The sequence below is a fragment of the Vitis riparia genome, chromosome 6 (genome assembly GCF_004353265.1).
Source record: "Vitis riparia cultivar Riparia Gloire de Montpellier isolate 1030 chromosome 6, EGFV_Vit.rip_1.0, whole genome shotgun sequence".
In the NCBI taxonomy this organism is placed as follows: domain Eukaryota; kingdom Viridiplantae; phylum Streptophyta; class Magnoliopsida; order Vitales; family Vitaceae; genus Vitis; species Vitis riparia.
This window is the reverse complement of record NC_048436.1, coordinates 4519562-4540517: the sequence shown is the minus strand read 5'-3', so window position 1 is coordinate 4540517 and position 20956 is coordinate 4519562. Positions and strand designations below refer to the sequence as shown.

Genomic DNA, 20956 nt, shown 5'->3' with positions numbered 1-20956 from the left:
ATTTTATGTTAATTCAATTTTTTCCAAAAAAAAAAAAAAAAGAAAAGAAAGAAAAAGAGAAGAGAAGGAAAAAGTAGGAGATTTTTTTTATGAAATATTAATGAAAAAGAGACGAAATAATCCCTATATACAAAAAAAAAACTTTCATTTATACAAATTATAAATATAACCTTAATTTTTGATATTTTTATTTTTACACTTATTTATTTATTTTTTAAATTGTTTGGATGTGAAATGAAGATAAAAGAAATTTGATGGATAATATTTTTATACATAAAAAAAATCATATTTAATAATTTGAAAATTTGAAAATTATTTTATAAGTATTTTTATCCCTTTTTAAAAGCATGTTTCGAAAATTACTTTGCAAAATTAATACAAGAAATCTTCAATTTTATCCACCATCACTTTACAGGTTGGACTTTCAAAAGGTCAGGAAGTTGCCACGTTGGCAGCACATAAACCATCCACATCATATTCCACCACAAGATGCCACGTCATCTTCAAAAGACGATGCCACGTAATCTTCAACGATTAACCGATAGCCATAATAGGATAAGTGGAGTGGGTGAAGGTAGTGAAGAGAGAGGGTGAGATTGGAGAATAGAAAAGAGAGAGAGAGAGAGAGAGAGAGAGATGGCGGGAGCTTTACTGCATTTGAACAGCACAACCGTACTCGCCAGCCTTCAAGAGAACCAACCTAGGGTTCATCTTCCAGAGAAGACGGCGAATCGTCGAGTCCTGGTTTTGGGAGGAACGGGTCGGGTCGGTGGGTCCACCGCCAGTGCTCTCTCCAAGCTCTGCCCTGATCTTCGGATCATCGTGGGTGGTAGAAACAGGTAAAAATAAATAAATAAATAAAAGGAAATGAAAACCTATGATTGTGTTTGGTTGCCGAGAAAATGTAGGGACAGGAAAGGATTAGTGAAGGAAAAATTTTGAGTCTTGTGTTTTAATATTGATAGAACCGGTATGAGGCATTGAGGATAATTCTATTAAGTGGTAGAAATAGGTAAAAGGGGTACCTGTTGTTCTTTTTTGATGCCTAGAAAATGGAGGGGAAAAAAATAATATAAGGTTTTGATTCTCGTGTTGTTTGTTTGGTTTCTAGGCGGAACACGACAATTAAAAAGCCTCACCCTCTTTTTGGCTCCTGAGGAAATGAAGGAAAAGAATGGATTAGAAAAAGAGAATTTTGAAATCTTGTGTTTTATATTGCTTTAGTTTTCAGGTGGTAGAAGCAGGTAAAAGAAGGATACATATCTTTCTGCTTGTTGTGGGAAAATGTGGGGGAAAAAGAAAGTCATTTAAGATTTTGGTTCGGTTGTTGTTTGTTGGTTTCATTTCTGAGAAGAATATGATAATTGAAAGCATTTCCCTCTGTTCGGTTGCTAAAAAAGTGATGGAAAATGAGAAGAAATATAAAGGAATATCCTGAGTCGTATGTTTTGTCTTGGTTTTGTTTTAATAAAGTAGCATGAGGTTAAGGCTCTCTGGTGGTAGAAAAAGCTAAAAAACTGTTCATTTTATTTTTCCACCAAAAGAAAAGAAAAGGAAAATTCTAATTCTTGTGTTTTATATTATATTTTAGTGTGAAACTAAAGAGAACAAAAAATTATAGTCTCTTTGACTCCTAAAGAAATGGAGGAAAAGGGAAAAGAATTTAGGTCTGGTTTCTAAGGAGAATGTGATAATGGATATGATTGTGAGGAAACCTAATGCTTTGCTTTCTTGGCAAGAAAATGAAGGAAAAGAAAATAAAATTGTGAGCCTAGTGTCTTATCTTGCTCTAGTTTTAATTCTTGAACTACTAATTTTCTTAAAAGCTTAAGCTTATAGGATTTGATTTCACAATGTATATCATGTTTTTAATATCCTTCCTCATGTGTGGCCCCATTCTAGTATGTGGAGAGACACATAGGCCCATAGACAAACAACCACAATTAGCCTTTTTTTTTGGATTTACACATGAGCTTAATAAATATTATGTGTTGAAGCTCAAACAGATTACCTTCCATCAAATGACGCTCTAATATGATATTGAACAACCATTTTTCTAAAAGTTTAAGCTTGTATAATTTGGGTCCACAATGTATATCATGCTTTTTAATATTAATAAAACTAGGAAGAGAATGATTCTATCAGGTGGATGCTGTGAAGAATGATTCAAGGTGTAAACTGCTGTTTTTTGAATTTGAATTTAAGATGCTTGAATTTCTCTTTTATACTTAGTTTGGAGGATGTAACATGGATATTTTTGGAATGAAACTGGTTGCAAAAAGAAAGGTTGATCACTGTAACAATATAGATGAAGATGAACTGAATCTCATTTTTCCAGGTGTTGGAGTGCTAATATAATTCATTCTGTGAATAGTGAATCTTTGGTTAATTTGCAAGGGAACCACAAAAAAGGAAATTAAATAAAAAAAGAAAAGAAAAAAAGAAGTAAAGGACACATGGTTACATGCAAGGGGAAGACGATAATCAAAAGCTTTACCAATAGTTGAGATTGAGACTGCTAGATTGTGGATTTTCTATAAAACCCATAAAAGAACTACCCTTGGCAAAGTCACTTCCAAAGTTTTTAATAGCCCACAATAGAAAAAAAATGCATTCCAAATTTCCAAGATCCCACTCTAACAACAAGAGCTTCATAAACAATGTCCCAACTTGCACTTCACAAGGGGACCCATTGCCGATCTCTTATAAACTAAATTTCTTAACAAGGAATATCCCAAAAATAGCTTTTAAAAAATAAAAGATACTTTGGGAATTTGAGATAATTCTTATGTAAATGCTTTATTGCTCCATTCTAGTTTGAGGTTGAGCACATGCATGTTTGCTAAATCTTTTGGATGTGATGGTCACACCTGTCAAATATTGGCTTTCAATGCCTTGTAATCATACCCAGAAATTGAATAAAATATAAATTTTCAAACCCTTCCTAGCAGCTTTCATTTTGTATGGCATGACATAAAAAATTGATTCATGAAGATAGACTATCTTAAGTCATCTGAAATTCTTTATGTTTACACCTGTAGAGGTTAAATTGTCTAAATTGTGTGTTACGGCAGGGAAAAAGGTGCTGCTATGTTGGCTAAACTTGGAGAGAACTCGGAGTTTGCTGAAGTCAACATTGATAATGTGAAGTCATTGGAAGCAGCTCTAAATGGTGCTTGGATTCTTCTAATAATTCTAAATTTTTAACAAAGGTCATTTTAGTGCCATAAAATTTTAGGAGTTTGGTTGGCTACCTGTGGTTTTGAATTTGTGAATTTTTATGATTTAATCATACTGTCTTTTTCCTAAATTCTTTGTCACTTTTTCTATATTCTAGTGCATTTGATTGTCCATTATGTTCATGAAAGTTTGTAACTGTATCCATAAAATTGTGGAATCTATAGATCCACTGCCATGGATCCTTTATTTCTCTGCCATGCCCCAGATTTCATGGATTTGTACATAGCTGATGTCTGAACTTTGATAAATATTGTATTACATGGGCTGTGTATTTGATTCTATGATTGAGTTGATTGGAATTCTTTTATGCATTTTTTAATGAAGTTTTTGATTCCCCATTCTATTTTGATTGTAGGGATACCTATATATAATGGGAAGTTTTTAGTGGGCTCTTTTTGCTTCTTGAAATAAATTTTCCTTTCCTTTTGAACTACTTAAAATGATCATATAACAAGACATAGTGGGAACTTCAAACAAATATAAAATACTTTAGAATTGAAAACTTTAGTCATTCAACTCCCAGAGACATCCCTATATTCTGGAATCGGTTAATGCACAAGTATAGTGAGTGCATATCTCTGTTGATATTTCATTATGACTGTAAAAGATATTTCATAAGTTGTTTTCTTCATGAAGTTGAAATTGAATCACAGCTTCTCATTTATGACAAGGAGCATCATCTTTTAGCTCGATTTGCAAATGTGATACTTGGCCTTAGGGGAAAAAAGAAGTAAAAAGAAAGAAATCCTTGCCCTACACTTGCTGGATATGTATCAATGATCACTAGCCTGGAGGGATATAATAACAAAGGAAAACCCCTTATTTAAAGAGAAGCGTGTGTATGCAATTCTATGAGCTATATATCCATATCATTTAAACAGAAGCATTTTTATGTTCAATTCTATGAGTTGCATATGAATGTTTCCATCATCAATATACAACAGAAATAAAAAGATTCTGCTATGGCTAAAAAGTCTGGTAGACACTATGGGGGCCCATATCCTAGTTACTTAAGCTTTTAAGAAAGTTGTAGCTTAACATGGTAGTAGAGCAATGGCTAACTAGGGGTCTTGAGTATGAGTTTCTTCTATTGTTTATTCCCCCAATCTATCTGTATTCCATAACTGCTAGTTGTCTCTCCACAAGCTGGAGCTTAACAAAAAATGATTCCGCCTTAAGGGGTAAATAAATTCATTTGGAACCAGAGGTTCCAATATTATCCTAATATCCATTTTGTTGGCTACACATCCTCAGTTCTTCATTCTTATTACTGTTTGTCTTTCTTGTTTTCAAATTTTAATTTCCTTTTCAAGAACATTTTTACACTATTTAGATTCAGGTTCATTATTTTGAATGATTTAAGTTCTTAAAATGAAATTTTTTTTATTAGCATTTTGTGGAGAGTTCATGACTTACAACCACAACTTTTTCACTCTTAGAACACAGCATGACAAGAATGGGATGGTAAAATTATAATTCACACCCATAAAATGAATGATTTTATTCATTTCTTTTCCAAAAAAAGAAAAATGGAACAATCTTGATTGTAATGCTGGGAAAATCAAAAGGTGATGGACATAGAACTACAAGTTCTTAGGGATTTCAGCCATTTTTAGTTTCCTGTAATAGCATCCTTCAAGCTTCTTATAACTTCCAACACTGAAGCTATATCAGCTCCTTTGCAGATGTGGATCTTGTAATTCACACTGCTGGACCTTTCCAGCAGGCAGAGAAGTGCACTGTACTGGAAGCTGCTATAGAGACCAAGGTGAGGAAAAGTGTGTTTTCTGCAAATGAATTATTAGGCATATGTATAACATTGTCTTATCTAGCTATCTAATTTTTGTGTGTGTGTTTGTGTTATTATTACTAAAAAAATGTTTTTAATGTCCTGACAGACAGCATATGTTGATGTTTGTGATGATACAACCTACGCATGGCGTGCAAAGTCCTTATTGGAAAAAGCATTATCTGCAAATGTTCCAGCCATAACAACTGGTGGAATTTACCCAGGAGTGAGCAATGGTGCTGTTATACAAATATTTATCACAATTACTTAGATATACACAAAGCAGAACAATTAATTAAACTAAATAAAACTGCTTAACCTAGATCATGACTTATAACTATGGAACTAAAACCAGTTAAACACTTTGTAACAGATCTCTGTGTTACCATGGAATGGACATGCGTGGTGTTTTCTGATTTGTCTTCAGATCTATGAGTATCATATATGGGTAGCACACATTACTTTGAACAATTGTCTTGGCTCTGTGTGCCCCACTATTCTAATCAACAAATTGCATTTAATGTTGGATTTGTAGCTCCTTAATCCAAAGTTGAGTCTGTAATATCTTGAATCATGGTCTATTAAAAGGAAATCCCGTAAATTGTCTTTTTATGTCTTTTGTTGGCATGCATTACTTGGCGAACTCAACTAAAACTTAATTGTGCCTCATCGAATTATTTTGACATTGTCTGTTTGAGTTTCTACACAAATATCTTCATGTCAGGGTTTGCCTGAAAGTTTTATGTTCCTGCCAACCTGAGATAAGCCTCTTCTGTCTTTTTCTGTTTAAATAAGGCCTGGCTGAGTTATAAGTTACAAGCTTACATCTCAATATTCACATTTAATTTTGAAGTAAAGCCAGATTTTTTGTTTATATTTGTTTTGTTTTTTTTTTTAATTTTTAGAATAATGAAAAGCTTCTCTAATCTGCTGCCATGCTTCTTTCATTTGGATTTCAAATGTTAATTCCTTATCTGACTGTCATTCCAGTAATGGCAGCAGAGCTAGTTCGTGTTGCAAGAAGTGAAAGCCAGGGCAAGCCTGAAAGACTAAGGTGATCATTCCAAATTATTTCTTGATTGCTGCTCCAAGACTTGTTTCCTTGTTGAGTAATGTAAGTGATATCTGAGAAGTAACAACAATGAAAATTTCACTATTATCATTAACTGCTACATTAAACTTAAAAAGGATACATGAATTTAACAGAAGCAATAAAAATGAGGAGTTATGTACTTGTGAGTTGAATTTTTTATCCCTCCCTTTCTGGAAAAAATGAACACTTGGTGCATGCAACTCTTTGAAAACTTGAAGCATGGAACATTAAGTTCAAGCATTGAAACAGAACTTGAAAATAAAAAATCTGTTGAGAGGATTCTAAATGAGGAAGAGTAAGAGGCAAAGGCACTGCAGATAGCAAATAGATATGGAATTCCTCCTCTAATAAATCCGTATTAGGTAAACATTTTTCTGTCAGCTAAGCAATTTCCTTTTTGAGAATCTTTGCCATAGTATTGGAGAGGTTGTAAATCCAATGCATGAAATGTTGTTCTAACAAGATATTAACCTGGTCTGGTTCTGGTTTTCTTTTGTTTCTTAGGCTATATGTGTAGCGGAACAAAATCAGCATTACAAGAGCATACTATCACAGGATGCTTCAAATGAGCCTTCCCATGGGTTTATATAGACCCCAGGAAGCTTTTGGAGACTCCTACACTTAGCCATTGGTGGGAAGAGTGTGGAAGATTCTAGAAATGCCTAGAGAAGTTTACACATCTCTACATTATGATGGGAGGCATGAGAGGAGTCCAGGGCTTTCTAGAGAATTCTAGAGATCTCTTGTACATAGAATGATGTAGGACATTCTAGAATATTCTTGATTTGTAAGGAACACTCCAAGGTTCTAGAGAGTTCCATTGGTGCCTATAAATAGGTGAGGGCCTCATTTGGCCAAGGCACCACCCAAATCACTTCCTAACCAAGCAAGTGAGTCCTCAAAGCACTTGTAAAGGCTTCCTTGAGTAATAAGAGCTTCTATTCTTTAAGAGTTGCCTACTATGCCATCTACAACTTTCGAGTCGCGAGCGTCTTAGCCTAGCAAGCTAAGCATTGGGAATAAGGCTGACTTAGCAAGATCAAACGTCTTGACTTGTCTATGTGCCGCACGAGCTTAGTAAACGACTAAGTCCGTGAGAATACGCTATATTACTGAGTTCGCATGGATTTGCAATTTTATATTATTAAACAGTGTACTAAGCATGAGTGCCAGAATGCTAGGGAGGTATAGGGTATGCAAACAAACAGGAGGCATATGTCATTTTTATACTGCATATTAACAAAAGATTAATAAGGCTACTGCTGGTTCAAATGAATAAGTTTCCCATATCATGGTTGGACATAGAAGCATAGATGAAGCACACTTGTATAATGCATTCTTAGTTGATTAGCTATCAGTTTATTGACCAACTTTCAGTGTTTGAGGGTTCATTCCATATTTCTCAGCTGAAAGCTAGCAGGAATTGAACATCATAATTTCTTTTTCTCTTTAGATTTTTTGTGTTAGTTGGATGAGAACTCCAGGTTCCCATATTTTTTTTCCCCTATTTTGTTTCTCCTCTTCATTTTCTCAGTTTCAAATTCTTTTCGTTTTCAATTTCTTAATTGAGATAATTGGCAATGATCAAAATACATATTGGTTAAACTTTTATCCTTTTTCCCCTTTGGCACAATAAATAATAAGTTGTCATCAAAATCATTCTACAGTCTGCAGGGAATCCTCTTCCTACCAGTCTCTTCTACATATGGCCAATAGCTTGTGTTGAAATTTTACATATATTATTACCATTTTACGTGTGCTTTTGATCCATCTACCCATTCTCTTTTTCCATCTTTTCCTTGTCTGTTATAAATCTTCCACCTATAACTGCAGCTCCTCAATGATGTTGTATTTCCTGCCTGCATTTGACTACCATCACAATCAAGAATCCCTTATGTTATCACTTGATTGTGCCAATACTGGGTTGCTCTTATACACTATGTTAGCTGTATATATCTGTACATACCATAATTTGGTTGTTTCCTTAGGGATAATACCTTCCTAATTCAAGACTCTCAATTGTATATATATACAAGTATTATTCCTCTAATAAATAACAAGGAATTGAGAAATACCTTGATTCGGTTACATGGTATCAGAGCCATTGGCTCAAATTCTGGGTTTGTTCTTGGGTCACAGGATAAAAGTGACCTGGTAGTGTCACTGCCTTCGGAAGGAGAAGCGAGGTGTCAAGATCGGCCGGTACCCGAAGTCCGACGACCTGAAGCTGAACGCGTGAAGCTCACGCGTTCGGACTGAGAAGCAGGACGCGTCAACTCACGCGCCGGCGCGTGGAGGAGCGTAGCAGCTTCTTTTGACCTCCGATCAGTTCCGTTGGCGTCGCAATCCCGTTCTCTGGCCAGGGTGATCTCGTTCTTGGACTTTGAGATTCTGCCATTGGGACGTGTCGATGGAGATTTGTCAGATTTGTCACCATCGCTAGTCCGGCGAACCTTTTCCCCTCGATCCACCCTGCCCCTCGATCCACCTTCCTGAGACGCCTTCTTCTCAGATCCCGCCACCCTCTCACGCCTTCTCTCCGCCGTCGAAGCGACGCCGTCTTCCGAAATCATTCAAAGCCCCGACCTTCATTGCCCAGATGAGCGCCTTTTATTGTTCGCCGCTGCTGTTACTTAGCCGGAGTAAATCTCGACTCACCACCACTTCGACGCCGATCATTGGCGTTCCTCCTGCTCCGCCGCAACCCTAGATTTGCACTTTGCTCCGAATCCGGCCGGTTGTTCCCCAGCATGTACATCGCAGTCGCCGGAAACCGACGGTGGTGATTCTCCGATCCAGTAACACACTCTTCTTCGCCCACCTTGGCAGCCACGACAGCAATCCATTTTGTCAAGGGTTTTATAGTTGCTTTTGACGCACGCTTTTGACGCTTTGACACTTTTGACGCCTTCCTGTAAGAGAGGTACTTGTCTCTTTCTTCTTGCTGTGGTGAATTGTAATTTCTGGTTTGGGCTGATTACTTTGGAGATTGAATTTTATTATCATGGAAGAGAATAAGAATTCTGTTGCTGATATAGTGCCTATTGTGTCAAAAATAACTGAACACAAATTAAATGGGTCTAATTATATTGAATGGAGCAAGACTATCAAAATTTATCTGAAAAGTGTTGCTAAAGATGACCACTTGACTGAGGAACCTCCTACTGATATCACTAGAAAACTTTGGATGCAAGATGATGCACGGTTATTTCTGCAGATGAAAAACTCTATTAATAGTGATATCGTTGGTCTGCTGAGTCATTGTGAATTTGTTAAAGAGCTAATGGATTATCTTGATTTTCTGTACTCTGGAAAAAGAAATGTCTCTCGGATGTATGATGCATAGAATGCCTTCCATTGTCCTGAGAAGGGAGCTAAATCCCTCACTGCATATTTTATGGACTTCAAGAAGGTATATGAGGAATTGAATGCACTTATGCCTTTCAGTCCGGATGTTAGAGTACAACAGGCTCAACGGGAACAGATGGCTGTTATGAGTTTCTTATCCGGTCTCCCATCTGAGTTTGAGACTGCAAAATCTCAAATTCTTTCTGGTTCTGATATTGGTTCCCTTCAGGAAGTTTTCAGTAGAGTTCTACGAACTGAGAATGTCTCATCTTCTCAGCACACCAATGTTCTTGTTGCAAAAGGAGGAAATGCAGAAAATGCAAGAAGGGTGAATAACAGGGGCGGAAACAGGACATTTGAAAATCGTGGCAATGATTCAAGTACTATTGTGTGTTTTTACTGCCATGAGGCTGACCATACCAAGAAGAACTGCAGGAAATTGCAAAATCGAAATCAGAGAATTCAAACTGCCAATGTTGCTACATCTGATATTGCTACATTTTCAAACTCCTCAGACAAGATCATCACAATGACAGTAGAAGAGTTTGCTAAATATTCACAGTATCAAGACGCACTGAAAGCATCTACTCCTGTTAGTGCTCTGGCAGAGTCAGGTAAAACATGTCTTGTCTCCTCCTCAAACAAATGGATAATTGATTCAGGTGCTACAAATCATATGACAGGTAATCATAAAACTTTCTCTACCTTCAGAACACATTCTGCTCCTCCTGTTACTGTTGCTGATGGTTCTACCTATGAGATTAAAGGGTCTGGGACTGTGAAACCAACATCTTCTATTACGTTATCTTCTGTGTTAAACTTACCAAATTTGGCCTTTAACCTAATCTTTGTCAGTAAACTTACCAAAAATCTGAATTGTAGTGTCTCATTTTTCCCTGATCATTGTGTGTTTCAGGATCTTATGACGAAACAGACATTTGGTAAAGGACATGTATCTGATGGGCTCTATATTCTTGACGAGTGGGTACCTCGACCAGTTGCGTGTGTCAGTACTGCCTCTCCTGTTGAAGCTCATTGTCGGTTAGGACATCCTTCTCTATCGGTGTTGAAGAAATTATGTCCTCAGTTTGATACTTTACCTTCATTAGATTGTGAGTCGTGTCATTTTGCGAAGCATCATCGTAGTTCTTTAGGCCCAAGGATTAATAAACAGGCTGAGTCTTTGTTTGAGTTAGTACATTCTGATGTTTAGGGTCCGTGTCTTGTTACTTCTCAAAATGAGTTTCGATATTTTGTTACCTTTGTGGATGATTTTTCTCGAATGACTTGGATTTATTTTATGAAGAATCGTTCAGAAGTATTTTCCCATTTTTGTGCCTTCTCTGCTGAGATTAAAACCCAATATGATGTGTCTGTGAAAATATTAAGAAGCGATAATGGAAAAGAATATGTGTCTAACTCATTTCAAAATTACATGAGTCACAATGGGATTCTTCATCAAACATCTTGTGTTGATACTCCTTCTCAAAATGGGGTTGCTGAAAGAAAAAACAGGCATTTACTTGAGACGGCTCGTGCCCTCATGTTCTAGATGAAGGTTCCGAAACAGTTTTGGGCTGATGCAATTTCCACAGCTTGCTTTCTGATCAACCGTATGCCCACTATAGTGCTTAAAGGTGATATTCCGTACAAAGTAATACATCTACAGAATTCACCTTTTCCCCTTGAACCAAGAATTTTTGGATGTACATGCTATGTTAGAGATACAAGGCCTTTTGTTACTAAACTTGATCCTAAGGCGTTACAGTGTGTTTTCTTGGGGTACTCAAGACTGCAAAAGCGCTATAGATGTTTCTCGCCTGATCTCAATAAGTATCTAGTATCAACGGATGTTGTGTTTTCAGAAGACACATCCTTCTTCTCTTCACCCACAAGTATCTGCAAGTGAGAAGGATGAAGAATGGCTTGTGTATCAAGTGGTTAATTCAAGACCAACTGTTGGGCAATCAAGTGTGGTTGATTTTGATGCGTCTCTTGCTCATTTGGGTCCTGTTGTTAATATTCCTCCTGCTCCAGACAAACCACCAATTGTCCAGGTGTACTCTCGGCGCCCAGTGACAACAGATACATGTCTTGCACTAGCTCCTTCGTCATCTGATCCTTCCAGTGATCTCGACCTTCCTATTAGCCTTCGGAAAGGTAAACGACACTACAAATCTATCTATTCCATTGCTAACTTTGTGTCTTATGATCACCTGTCATCTTCCTCAAGTGTCCTTGTAGCCTCTATAGATTCTATTTCAGTACCTAAAACTGTTACAGAGGCCCTGAATCATCCTGGTTGGAAGAATGCAATGCTTGAAGAAATCTGTGCATTGGAGGATAATCATACATGGAAACTTGTTGATTTGCCTCAAGGAAAGAAATTTGTTGGCTGCAAGTGGGTCTTTGCGGTAAAAGTTAATCCTGATGGCTCTGTGGCACGACTGAAAGCTAGGCTTGTAGCTAGAGGATATGCTCAGACATATGGAGTAGACTATTCTGATACTTTCTCTCCAGTTGCCAAACTCAATTCAGTTCGACTATTTATTTCTATTGCTGCTTCCCAACAGTGGATGATACATCAGTTAGACATCAATAATGCTTTTCTTCATGGTGATCTAGAGGAAGAGGTCTATCTGGAGCAACCTCTTGGGTTTGTTGCTCAGGGGGAGTATGGGAAGGTTTGTTGTCTGAAAAAAGCTCTCTATGGATTGAAGCAGAGTCCCCGTGCTTGGTTTGGAAAATTCAGTAAGGAGATTCAAGCATTTGGCATGAACAAGAGCGAGAAAGATCACTCTGTTTTCTACAAGAAATCAGCTGCTGGTATCATACTTCTTGTGGTCTGTGTCGATGATATAGTTATTACAGGAAATGATCATGCAGGAATCTTTGATCTTAAGACATTCATGCATTCCAAGTTTCATACAAAGGACTTGGGTGAACTGAAGTATTTCCTGGGAATAGAAGTATCAAGGAGCAAGAAAGGGATGTTCTTATCACAGCGGAAGTATGTGCTTGATCTGCTTAAAGAGACCGGTAAGATAAAAGCAAAGCCATGTACTACCCCGATGGTTCCTAATGTACAACTTATGCCAGATGATGGAGATCCCTTCTACAACCCTGAAAGGTATCGGAGAGTGGTTGGGAAGCTGAATTATCTCACCGTGACGCGACCAGATATTGCATATGCAGTAAGTGTTGTTAGTCAGTTCACATCTACGCCTACAATAAAGCATTGGGCGGCTTTAGAGCAGATTTTGTGCTATCTAAAGAAGGCTCCTGGTCTAGGCATACTATATAGTAGTCAGGGACACACTCGCATTGAGTGTTTTTCTGATGCAGATTGGGCAGGTTCTAAGTTTGATAGAAGATCCACTACAGGTTATTGTGTGTTCTTTGGCGGGAATCTAGTGGCTTGGAAAAGTAAGAAGCAGAGTGTTGTATCCCGTTCGAGTGCAGAATCTGAGTATAGGGCCATGGCACAGGCTACTTGTGAAATCATATGGATACATCAACTCTTATGTGAAGTGGGAATGAAGTGCACAATGCCAGCAAAGCTTTGGTGTGACAATCAAGCCGCTCTTCATATTGCTGCGAACCCAGTCTATCATGAAAGAACCAAACACATTGAGGTCGATTGTCACTTCATTCGTGAAAAGATTGAGGAAAATCTAGTCTCTACTGGCTATGTGAAGACTGGAGAGCAACTTGGGGATATTTTTACAAAAGCTCTAAATGGAACTCGAGTTGAGTACTTTTGTAACAAGCTGGGCATGATCAACATCTATGCTCCAGCTTGAGGGGGAGTGTTAGCTGTATATATCTGTACATACCATAATTTGGTTGTTTCCTTAGGGATAATACCTTCCTAATTCAGGACTCTCAATTGTATATATATACAAGTATTATTCCTCTAATAAATAACAAGGAATTGAGAAATACCTTGATTCGGTTACACACTACATCACTGATATCTCCAATTATCCATCTCGCCATTCTCATCTCTGTTGTATTTTTTATTTATTTGATGGGTGAAATTTGTTGGTGCCCTTTTCTGTCTTAATGGAATTTCCATTTTAATTTGGATAGTATACACCAGTCACATATAGCTCCTTAAACCTTCTTTTGACACTAGAGCTGTAGCTCCCAGGTAAAAATCCTCCTCTTTATATCCATCTCTTTATGTTGATTTTTCCCCAAGTTTTTTTTTTCTTTTTTTTTAAATTTTTTGATAGGATACCCAGATTGGTCCTTCTGGAACATCTATTGCTTGTCAGTGTTAATTCCAAGTCAGTCTTTATGCATGTTTTGTAATGCAAGACTAAACATACTTTTATGTTGATCTTAGAAAGAAATTATCAAATTCAAATATAACACTAAATGCATCATCTTTGATGGTATCTTTGATTATCTTGAGATGAGCTTAGATAGCTACAAGGGGCAGTTTTTTTACCAAGCAAATGCTTAGGCAATTCACATGATAATATGCTCTTCTCAGATTCTACTACTACACAGCAGGTACTGGTGGTGCTGGTCCAACAATATTAGCCACTAGCTTTTTACTTCTGGGGGAAGAGGTTGTTGCATATAATAAAGGTCAGTTTTGACAGCATTTTCACATTTTTTTTTTGTATAAATTTCTTTTATCCATTTCCTGTCATGATGCCTGACCATGATAGCTAACTATTTAATCAGGAGAAAAGATCAAACTAAAGCCTTATAGTGGAATGCTCAACATTGACTTTGGAAAAGGGATTGGAAAGAGAGACGTTTATCTGTTGTAAGTTCTTTATGAAAGAAATTCTCCACAACAGTAACTTTTTATATGTCAGTTTGTCCCATTAACATGGCAACAGGAGAATGCCCTGCATTCTAGAGAATTTCATCTTACTATTCAGTGCAATGAAACAGTTCCAGGCCATACCCTCATAAATCTCTGGGACAGTTTTCCAATATTTTTGTGTTCAAGTTCCTATAAATATGGCATTTTGAAATGGTTATGGTTTCCTGATACCAATTAGTTAAGATTATGGTTTTCCTTACTGATAATTGCTTCTACTAATAGAGCAGGATTATTTTGAACAAAGAAAAGTTCTAGTGTGGCTTGTTGGCAAAATTTATCTGTGCTAGGTTGGACTATCTCAAGTTTACAACATGGGCATATCAAATGTCTGATGTTTATGTTATATCTGGCTGCAACATACTTATGCAATGCCCATTGAAGAATACAAAAGTCATCTACTGCAACAACAGAAACTTTATTACTCAAAGAAGAGTTACTATTTGCTGCTCCCAACAAAATTTTGCTCTTTCCATTAAACTCTCTCTTTCTAGTTCTTACTTGATTTTTTATCTATTTTTTTTAGCAATGTTACCTCAAACTTAGCTTATGTAACCATCATGTCCTATTCCTTTTTTTTTTTAGCTACAAATACAATAAAATTCATGAAGATAATGGTGAGATAAGTCTGCAGCTTTTACAGTGATGTTGATGACAAACAAATCTTCAGAACCCTAAATGGGAACAACACCGCAGATAGAAGTGAATTTATCCAACATGTCCATTTCATTTTTTTTTTCCTGACCCATTACAAAATTAGAATAGCTGATATACAAACATCATTCTCTATAACTTAAATGAAGTTTTGAAGCTGAGATCATAACAACAGCTTCTTAAAAATTTGTATTATGCCATGTTGAACTCCAATTATTGTTATTATCTTTGTCGGAACTTTTGTGAATTAATAGGGTCCAATTACACACACTTCTTTCTATAATTAGTCTTGTATGTTTGACTTGTATAGCTGTACTTGTAATAACTTTCTATGTAGCTGTTGTTCTATTTAGTTCCTAGAAATCAGTTCTGTAATTAGGTTGGGATTATTTTTCAATTTTTTTTTCATTTCTTTTGTATTTTAAATTGCCAATATAGATTCTAATGGACATATAGAAGGAACATTTTTCTTCATTGCATTCAATTTTTATAGGTAAAGAGCGAGTATGTTAAAATGCTAATACAGGGCCCAATCTTAGTAAACAAGATGTACTCAAGAGATAGCTATAAAGAGCTAAACAGATAAGAAAGATGATAAGCAAATTAGCGCCAAGCTGGCAGCCTAAAGCTAACCCTGCCCAATTAACATAATCCAGGAAAAACAGATTTCCTTTCCCTAGAGAATCCCAAAACCAGAAATTAGAACTTAAGGAAAGAATCTTTAATCATCAATGCAAAAAGCTATAACCCTTCAAACACTCCCAATTTCTTTTCTTTTAGATACACCAAGATATATAGTGGTGGAAAGTACTTTTGACCAAACAAGGCAAAGCTCACACAAAGGGTATACTGAGGCACATAGATCATATCTTCACAATGAAGGAGAATATGATTTGCTGATTCCTTATCCTGAATGGATGAGTGACAACAGTACATGAGAATACAACCCCTGCTTATAGGATGGCCAATGGTGAGGAGCTTCACCTAAACTTCAAGGTGCACATGAACCCCATAGAGTTGAGGTTGAGAAGCTAATATTAGATGTCGGAGGGTTTTTTGGAAACTCCCTCTTCAGAGCTTCTTGGTTTTTTTGTTTGGTTTTGTTGGCTCTTTGGCAGCAGTTTGTCAAGTTTTGTCTTCATGTGAGTCTCTTGGAGGATATTTCGTCCTTCTTTATGTTAGTTTTCCTTTTTCTTCAATAAAATGTTCTTGTTTCATATTAATAGAATTAGTTGTATAGGTAACTTAAGTGTATAGTAGTTGCAAATATTTTACACTAGAAAGGCCGCATATCATGAGAAAATAGCTTGCATTTTCATTTGGTTTCCTAGATCAGCCAAGTAGGCCATTCCCCTCAGAGTTGAACCACTATTTGGATCCTTTGTTGAGCCCACATAGCTATTGGATCTTTTTGTCTCTTCTTTTCCCAAAGTACTTTTTTGTTGCTTTTGGATTTAGTAATTGCTCTTCCTTCCTTGTCATGATTCATTATTAATGGATTGTTTGTTTCCCATAAAAGAAATTGTCATTCTCATGGTATTTGATTCCCAGTGAGCACTTGCTTCCTTGAATCAACTTCCTATTGGAGATTGGATTGGTTTTAATAACATTATTTACTATGAATAACATTAGATAGAGCAACTTAATTTTGTCTGACTATTTGGTCACACTGTGAACCTGCTTTTTCTCTAACAACAATTTTATTCAACAAAAACTTGTTTTCAGGCACTTGCCTGAGGTACGGAGTGCTCATGAGATCCTTGGAGTACCTACTGTCAGTGCTCGATTTGGAACTGCACCATTCTTCTGGAATTGGGGAATGGAAGCTATGACAAATCTTCTTCCTGTGGTAAAAGCTCTTACATGAAACCATGTTATTGATTTTTCAATCATCAAGTTACTTATTGATGTTTCTGCCCACATATGGTTTGAATTACCAATATTAACCTTTTTATTGACGACTAATGGTATGTATATACAATTCTAAGAGTTGCATGTTGATTTTTTTTAAAACCACGTTATCAGCTGCTTCTGATATTAGCCTTGGTAGAGAGAATTTAGTCTAGTTACTTCATCTAGAATGATAATCAATTAAGCCTCTTCTGTTTCATGTGCCTATTCTTTTTTGATGATTTCTCTCATGCCATGGAATGGTTTTCTGGTCCTTGAGGACCATCTCAAGTGGGAATGGGCTCTGATGGGAAGAGGGAAAAAAAAGGGAGAAAAAGAAAGCGTAAAAGAAAAAAACAAAAAACATTGCTTATAATAGAAAAGTGTAATTTTAAGTAGGGGTGGAAAATTTGATACAATTCACCAACACAACTCGAACCTAACACTTTTTTCGTGGGTTTGGGTTGAGTATAATTATGTTTAGGTCAAATCTGTGTCGACTTACATAACTCGTTTAATAAATGAGTAGTTTTTGGATCAACCCTCATAACATGAATTTGACCCGAATTGACCTATTTAATAATTGTGCTAATTAACCTAATTATAACTTTAAACTATTTCACCCATATTTGATTCAATTTAAATTTGCTTTTGAATAAATAGGTCAATTGAGGCATAAACATGTTTGGTTTGGACACTAATTATATAGATTTATATAAGACTTAACTCAACTTGATTATTAAACAGAAGGACCTAGTTATTAAATGTGTTAAATGGGTTACATGATGTATTATCCGTTTAATAATGAGGTCGTATTTGGGTTTATGTTTTTAACCGACTATTATTTGTGTCATGTTTGGTTTAACCTATTTAGTAGAATGCCTAAACTTTGACATGACATGAACATGACCTACCAACACGAATTGTTATCCCTAATTTTAAGTAAATCTTGCAGGAATTTCTGAGAGATAGGAGCAAAGTCCAAGAATTGGTTCAATTGTTTGACCCCATAGTCCGAGCTATGGATGGAATTGCAGGAGAGCGTGTGTCAATGAGGGTGAGATAAATGAACTGCTTTACTTACTTTCCTAACCAGTTTTTTAATTTATTTATATTTTGATGAGGGGAGGGGGTGTGGAGTTCTGGTCATTTAATAATATATTATCAAGCCAAGTATTGATTTGTCCTAATTTTGACTGTAGGTTGATTTGGAGTGTTCAGATGGCCGCAATACAGTTGGTCTTTTCAGTCACCGTAGACTCTCTGTGTAAGTCTTTGCTTTCTGGAACTTCGCTGCATGAAACTGTGCCTTACCTTCACTTATTTCTTCTTGGCTTTTATATGCCTTTATAACCTTCCATTCTTGTGCTAGTAAAGCTATATTCTGATGTTAATTTCTTGGATGGATGAAGCAATGTCTTCACTAGGGCCTTGCAATTTGACATAATTATAAGGGGCTTGGTGAAGTTGTTTGCCTTCCCAATCACCAGTCTAAATTGGTTGTTGTTTGAATTAAGTTCTTGCATGTTTTTTCTACTATAGGTTCTTTCAATTCAATAATTTTATATCGTTTTTCAGTCAAGAGGCATAATATTTGTAAAATGAATGTGGTTCAAATGAAGATGCTAAGATAGATAAGCGTCACTGCAGATAAGATAGAATGAGAAATTATACACTTTCCAAAGTTGGTAGAGGTAGCTGTGACAGATGATAGGATGAGAATTTCTGTAAGGTGGTTTGACCACATGCAACAAGAGAATGAGTGCAGCTCAAGTGATGTCCAAGTATCACTAATACCTCTGAAAACATCAACTAATACTGCATCTAATCCAAACTACACAGGATTTCTTTCTTTCAGGTTTAAATAATAAAACCCTCATTTACCAATCCAACATTACTAAATTTGCTCCTCCTTGTCTTGTTCCTCCACCTTCATGCTACATCTCCAGAATGAAGGGTTTAGCCTTTCATGGAGTAGTTTTTACACACAGATTTCATAAGAAAATCTATATTAAAAAGTAAAATGGGAGAAGTGTCCAATGTATCAACAAAAAAAATGTGGAATGAATAATCGTCTCCTCTAACCTAATAATGTAATGTATTTATATCTTGAACCTAAAAATAACATGTGGCACATTTTCATTGGCCATTTAAACCAAAATGTTGTTTAAAAACCCTAAATTGCTAAAAAAAATCTTTGAAATCAAGATTTTTGATTTGAAAAATGCAAGGATCTTGGCCAAACCGGATTCAGCATCCCTGATATCAGAATTCTGATGTGGAACCAATTTCTTCTCAAGGTTGAAACTGTCAAATCAGTTTTGAGGTTTTCCAAATTGAAATTTCGACATGATGCACTGGTTGCTCCTTTACATGCTGTCTCCAAATCATTTCCAATTCAGGAAACTGATTTCACATGCTGCCTTTTGTTAACATTTCCATCCTTGAAATCCATTCACCTTGTGAAATCTGTTTGCCTTGATTCCAAAACTGATTTCCCATGCCTTTGTGACTTTTCCTGCATTTCTCCTCTTTGGCACACTACCAAGGCTCCTCTCAAGCATACTTGTACCTCCATTCCATCTCACATGCTGGGCTTGCAGCAAACATCTCACATTTTCTCCATTGTCTGTCTTTTTACTCAAAAAATAATGTGTTAGTCCTCACAGGTGGCACCAACACAAATATAATCTGAAGGTAGTGATTTGATCCATTTCTCATGTCTAAAACACAGCCTTAACATCTTTGTATGTATGATTTGGGCACAAATGAGCAACTTAGGAACAGAGGAAAAATATTGAGTTGAAGCAATGAATGAAAATATATGATAGCTCATGACTCAGACAGAAAAAACTACATAATCCTTTGTAGCACTTGATGTTGAAAAAGGATTCATGTAAATGATTCTAAGTGGTAAAGATTTAAGACTTTCTTGATCTGAGGTTGTAAATTAGTTGTGAGGTAATATTTATTTTCTTGATCTCTAACCTAGTTATTTTATTTTTCTTCCACAATTGGGTTTAGTAGTTAATGCCTTTTAATTTGTAATATTACATCTATATCTTAAGATTTTATACCAGTGTGTTTTCTCAATTTAGTTCCATGTCTTATTTTATAAGAATGACATGATATCAGCATGTGTTGTATTCAGTTTCCTTTAGTAATATGAATAGGATTCATATCTTTCAGCTCAGTTGGATTTGCCACAGCTGCATTTGCACTGGCCGTGCTTGAGGGAAGCACACAACCTGGTGTCTGGTTTCCAGAAGAGGTATGTTTACAACAGCACAAGGATTTAAAAGCAGCAGTATTTGAATTCACACACTGTTAACCTTCTCTTACGTTGTTCACATAGCCTGAAGGAATTGCAATTGACGCAAGGGATATTCTTCTCAAACGTGCCGCCCAAGGAACAATCAACTTTATAATGAACAAGTAAAGATTTTCTGATCCGAAAAATCACTTTCTTCACTTAATTTTTATTTGGTTGTAGGTTTGGTTAACCTTTTACTTTCATCAGGCCCCCATGGATGGTGGAAACGGATCCAAAGGAGCTTGGATTGGGGATATACGTATGAGGGGTGCTCACACAGAAGTTCCAAGAACAGTTGGAAAATTTTTCTTCAGCTTTTCAACCCAACCCAGTGGTAAAAGTCTTCAATGTTGCTTTTGATGTTATGGTTCATAGAAGTGGCTTGAAGATCTAATATCTGAAGTGTTTCTTACATCTGAGGTGCTGATGGATACATAATTTGCAGAGAGCTTTACCATTTTTGGGAGATCACATGATGATTCACTCATCATTCTTCTTGAGGAAAGTGATCAAAATATCATGAAACCTTTTATGTGATAAACTTATTGTATTAGCAATTACATTTTATTTCTTTTTTGTAAATGTGTTAGTTCCCATAATTTGATGGATTACTAAAAAACAATATGCAATTCCTTGTGTTTTATCTTCTGGTGAATAAGCTTTAATTTCTTTTTAACCAAAATATGACCATTTCATTCATCTAATCTGGCTGGGAGTGATTTTAAGAGGATTAGAGACGTCTATAACTACAATCACAGCTAATTAAACTGAGCTGAAATCCAGATT

The 20956-nt window shown here is 36.2% G+C and overlaps 1 protein-coding gene across 2 annotated transcripts; it reads left to right on the top strand.

Moving 5' to 3' along the window:
• Positions 1-604: 604 nt before the first annotated feature.
• LOC117915650 lies at positions 605-20818 on the top strand. 2 transcript variants are annotated; one of them, XR_004651430.1, is made up of 14 exons: positions 605-839; positions 3075-3172; positions 4926-5008; positions 5139-5265; positions 6020-6083; positions 13972-14069; positions 14169-14253; positions 16693-16816; positions 17813-17914; positions 18060-18124; positions 20047-20128; positions 20213-20292; positions 20378-20504; positions 20616-20818. XR_004651430.1 is itself a non-coding variant. In XM_034831272.1 (13 exons), the coding sequence occupies exons 1-13, from the start codon at positions 637-639 to the stop codon at positions 20433-20435; spliced, it is 1269 nt and encodes a 422-aa protein (XP_034687163.1). In that variant the 5' UTR covers positions 605-636; the 3' UTR covers positions 20436-20818. The 2 variants fall into 2 exon arrangements, 1 of the variants encoding a protein (XP_034687163.1); XM_034831272.1 differs by having other exon boundaries at positions 20378-20818.
• The last annotated feature ends 138 nt before the right edge of the window (positions 20819-20956 follow it).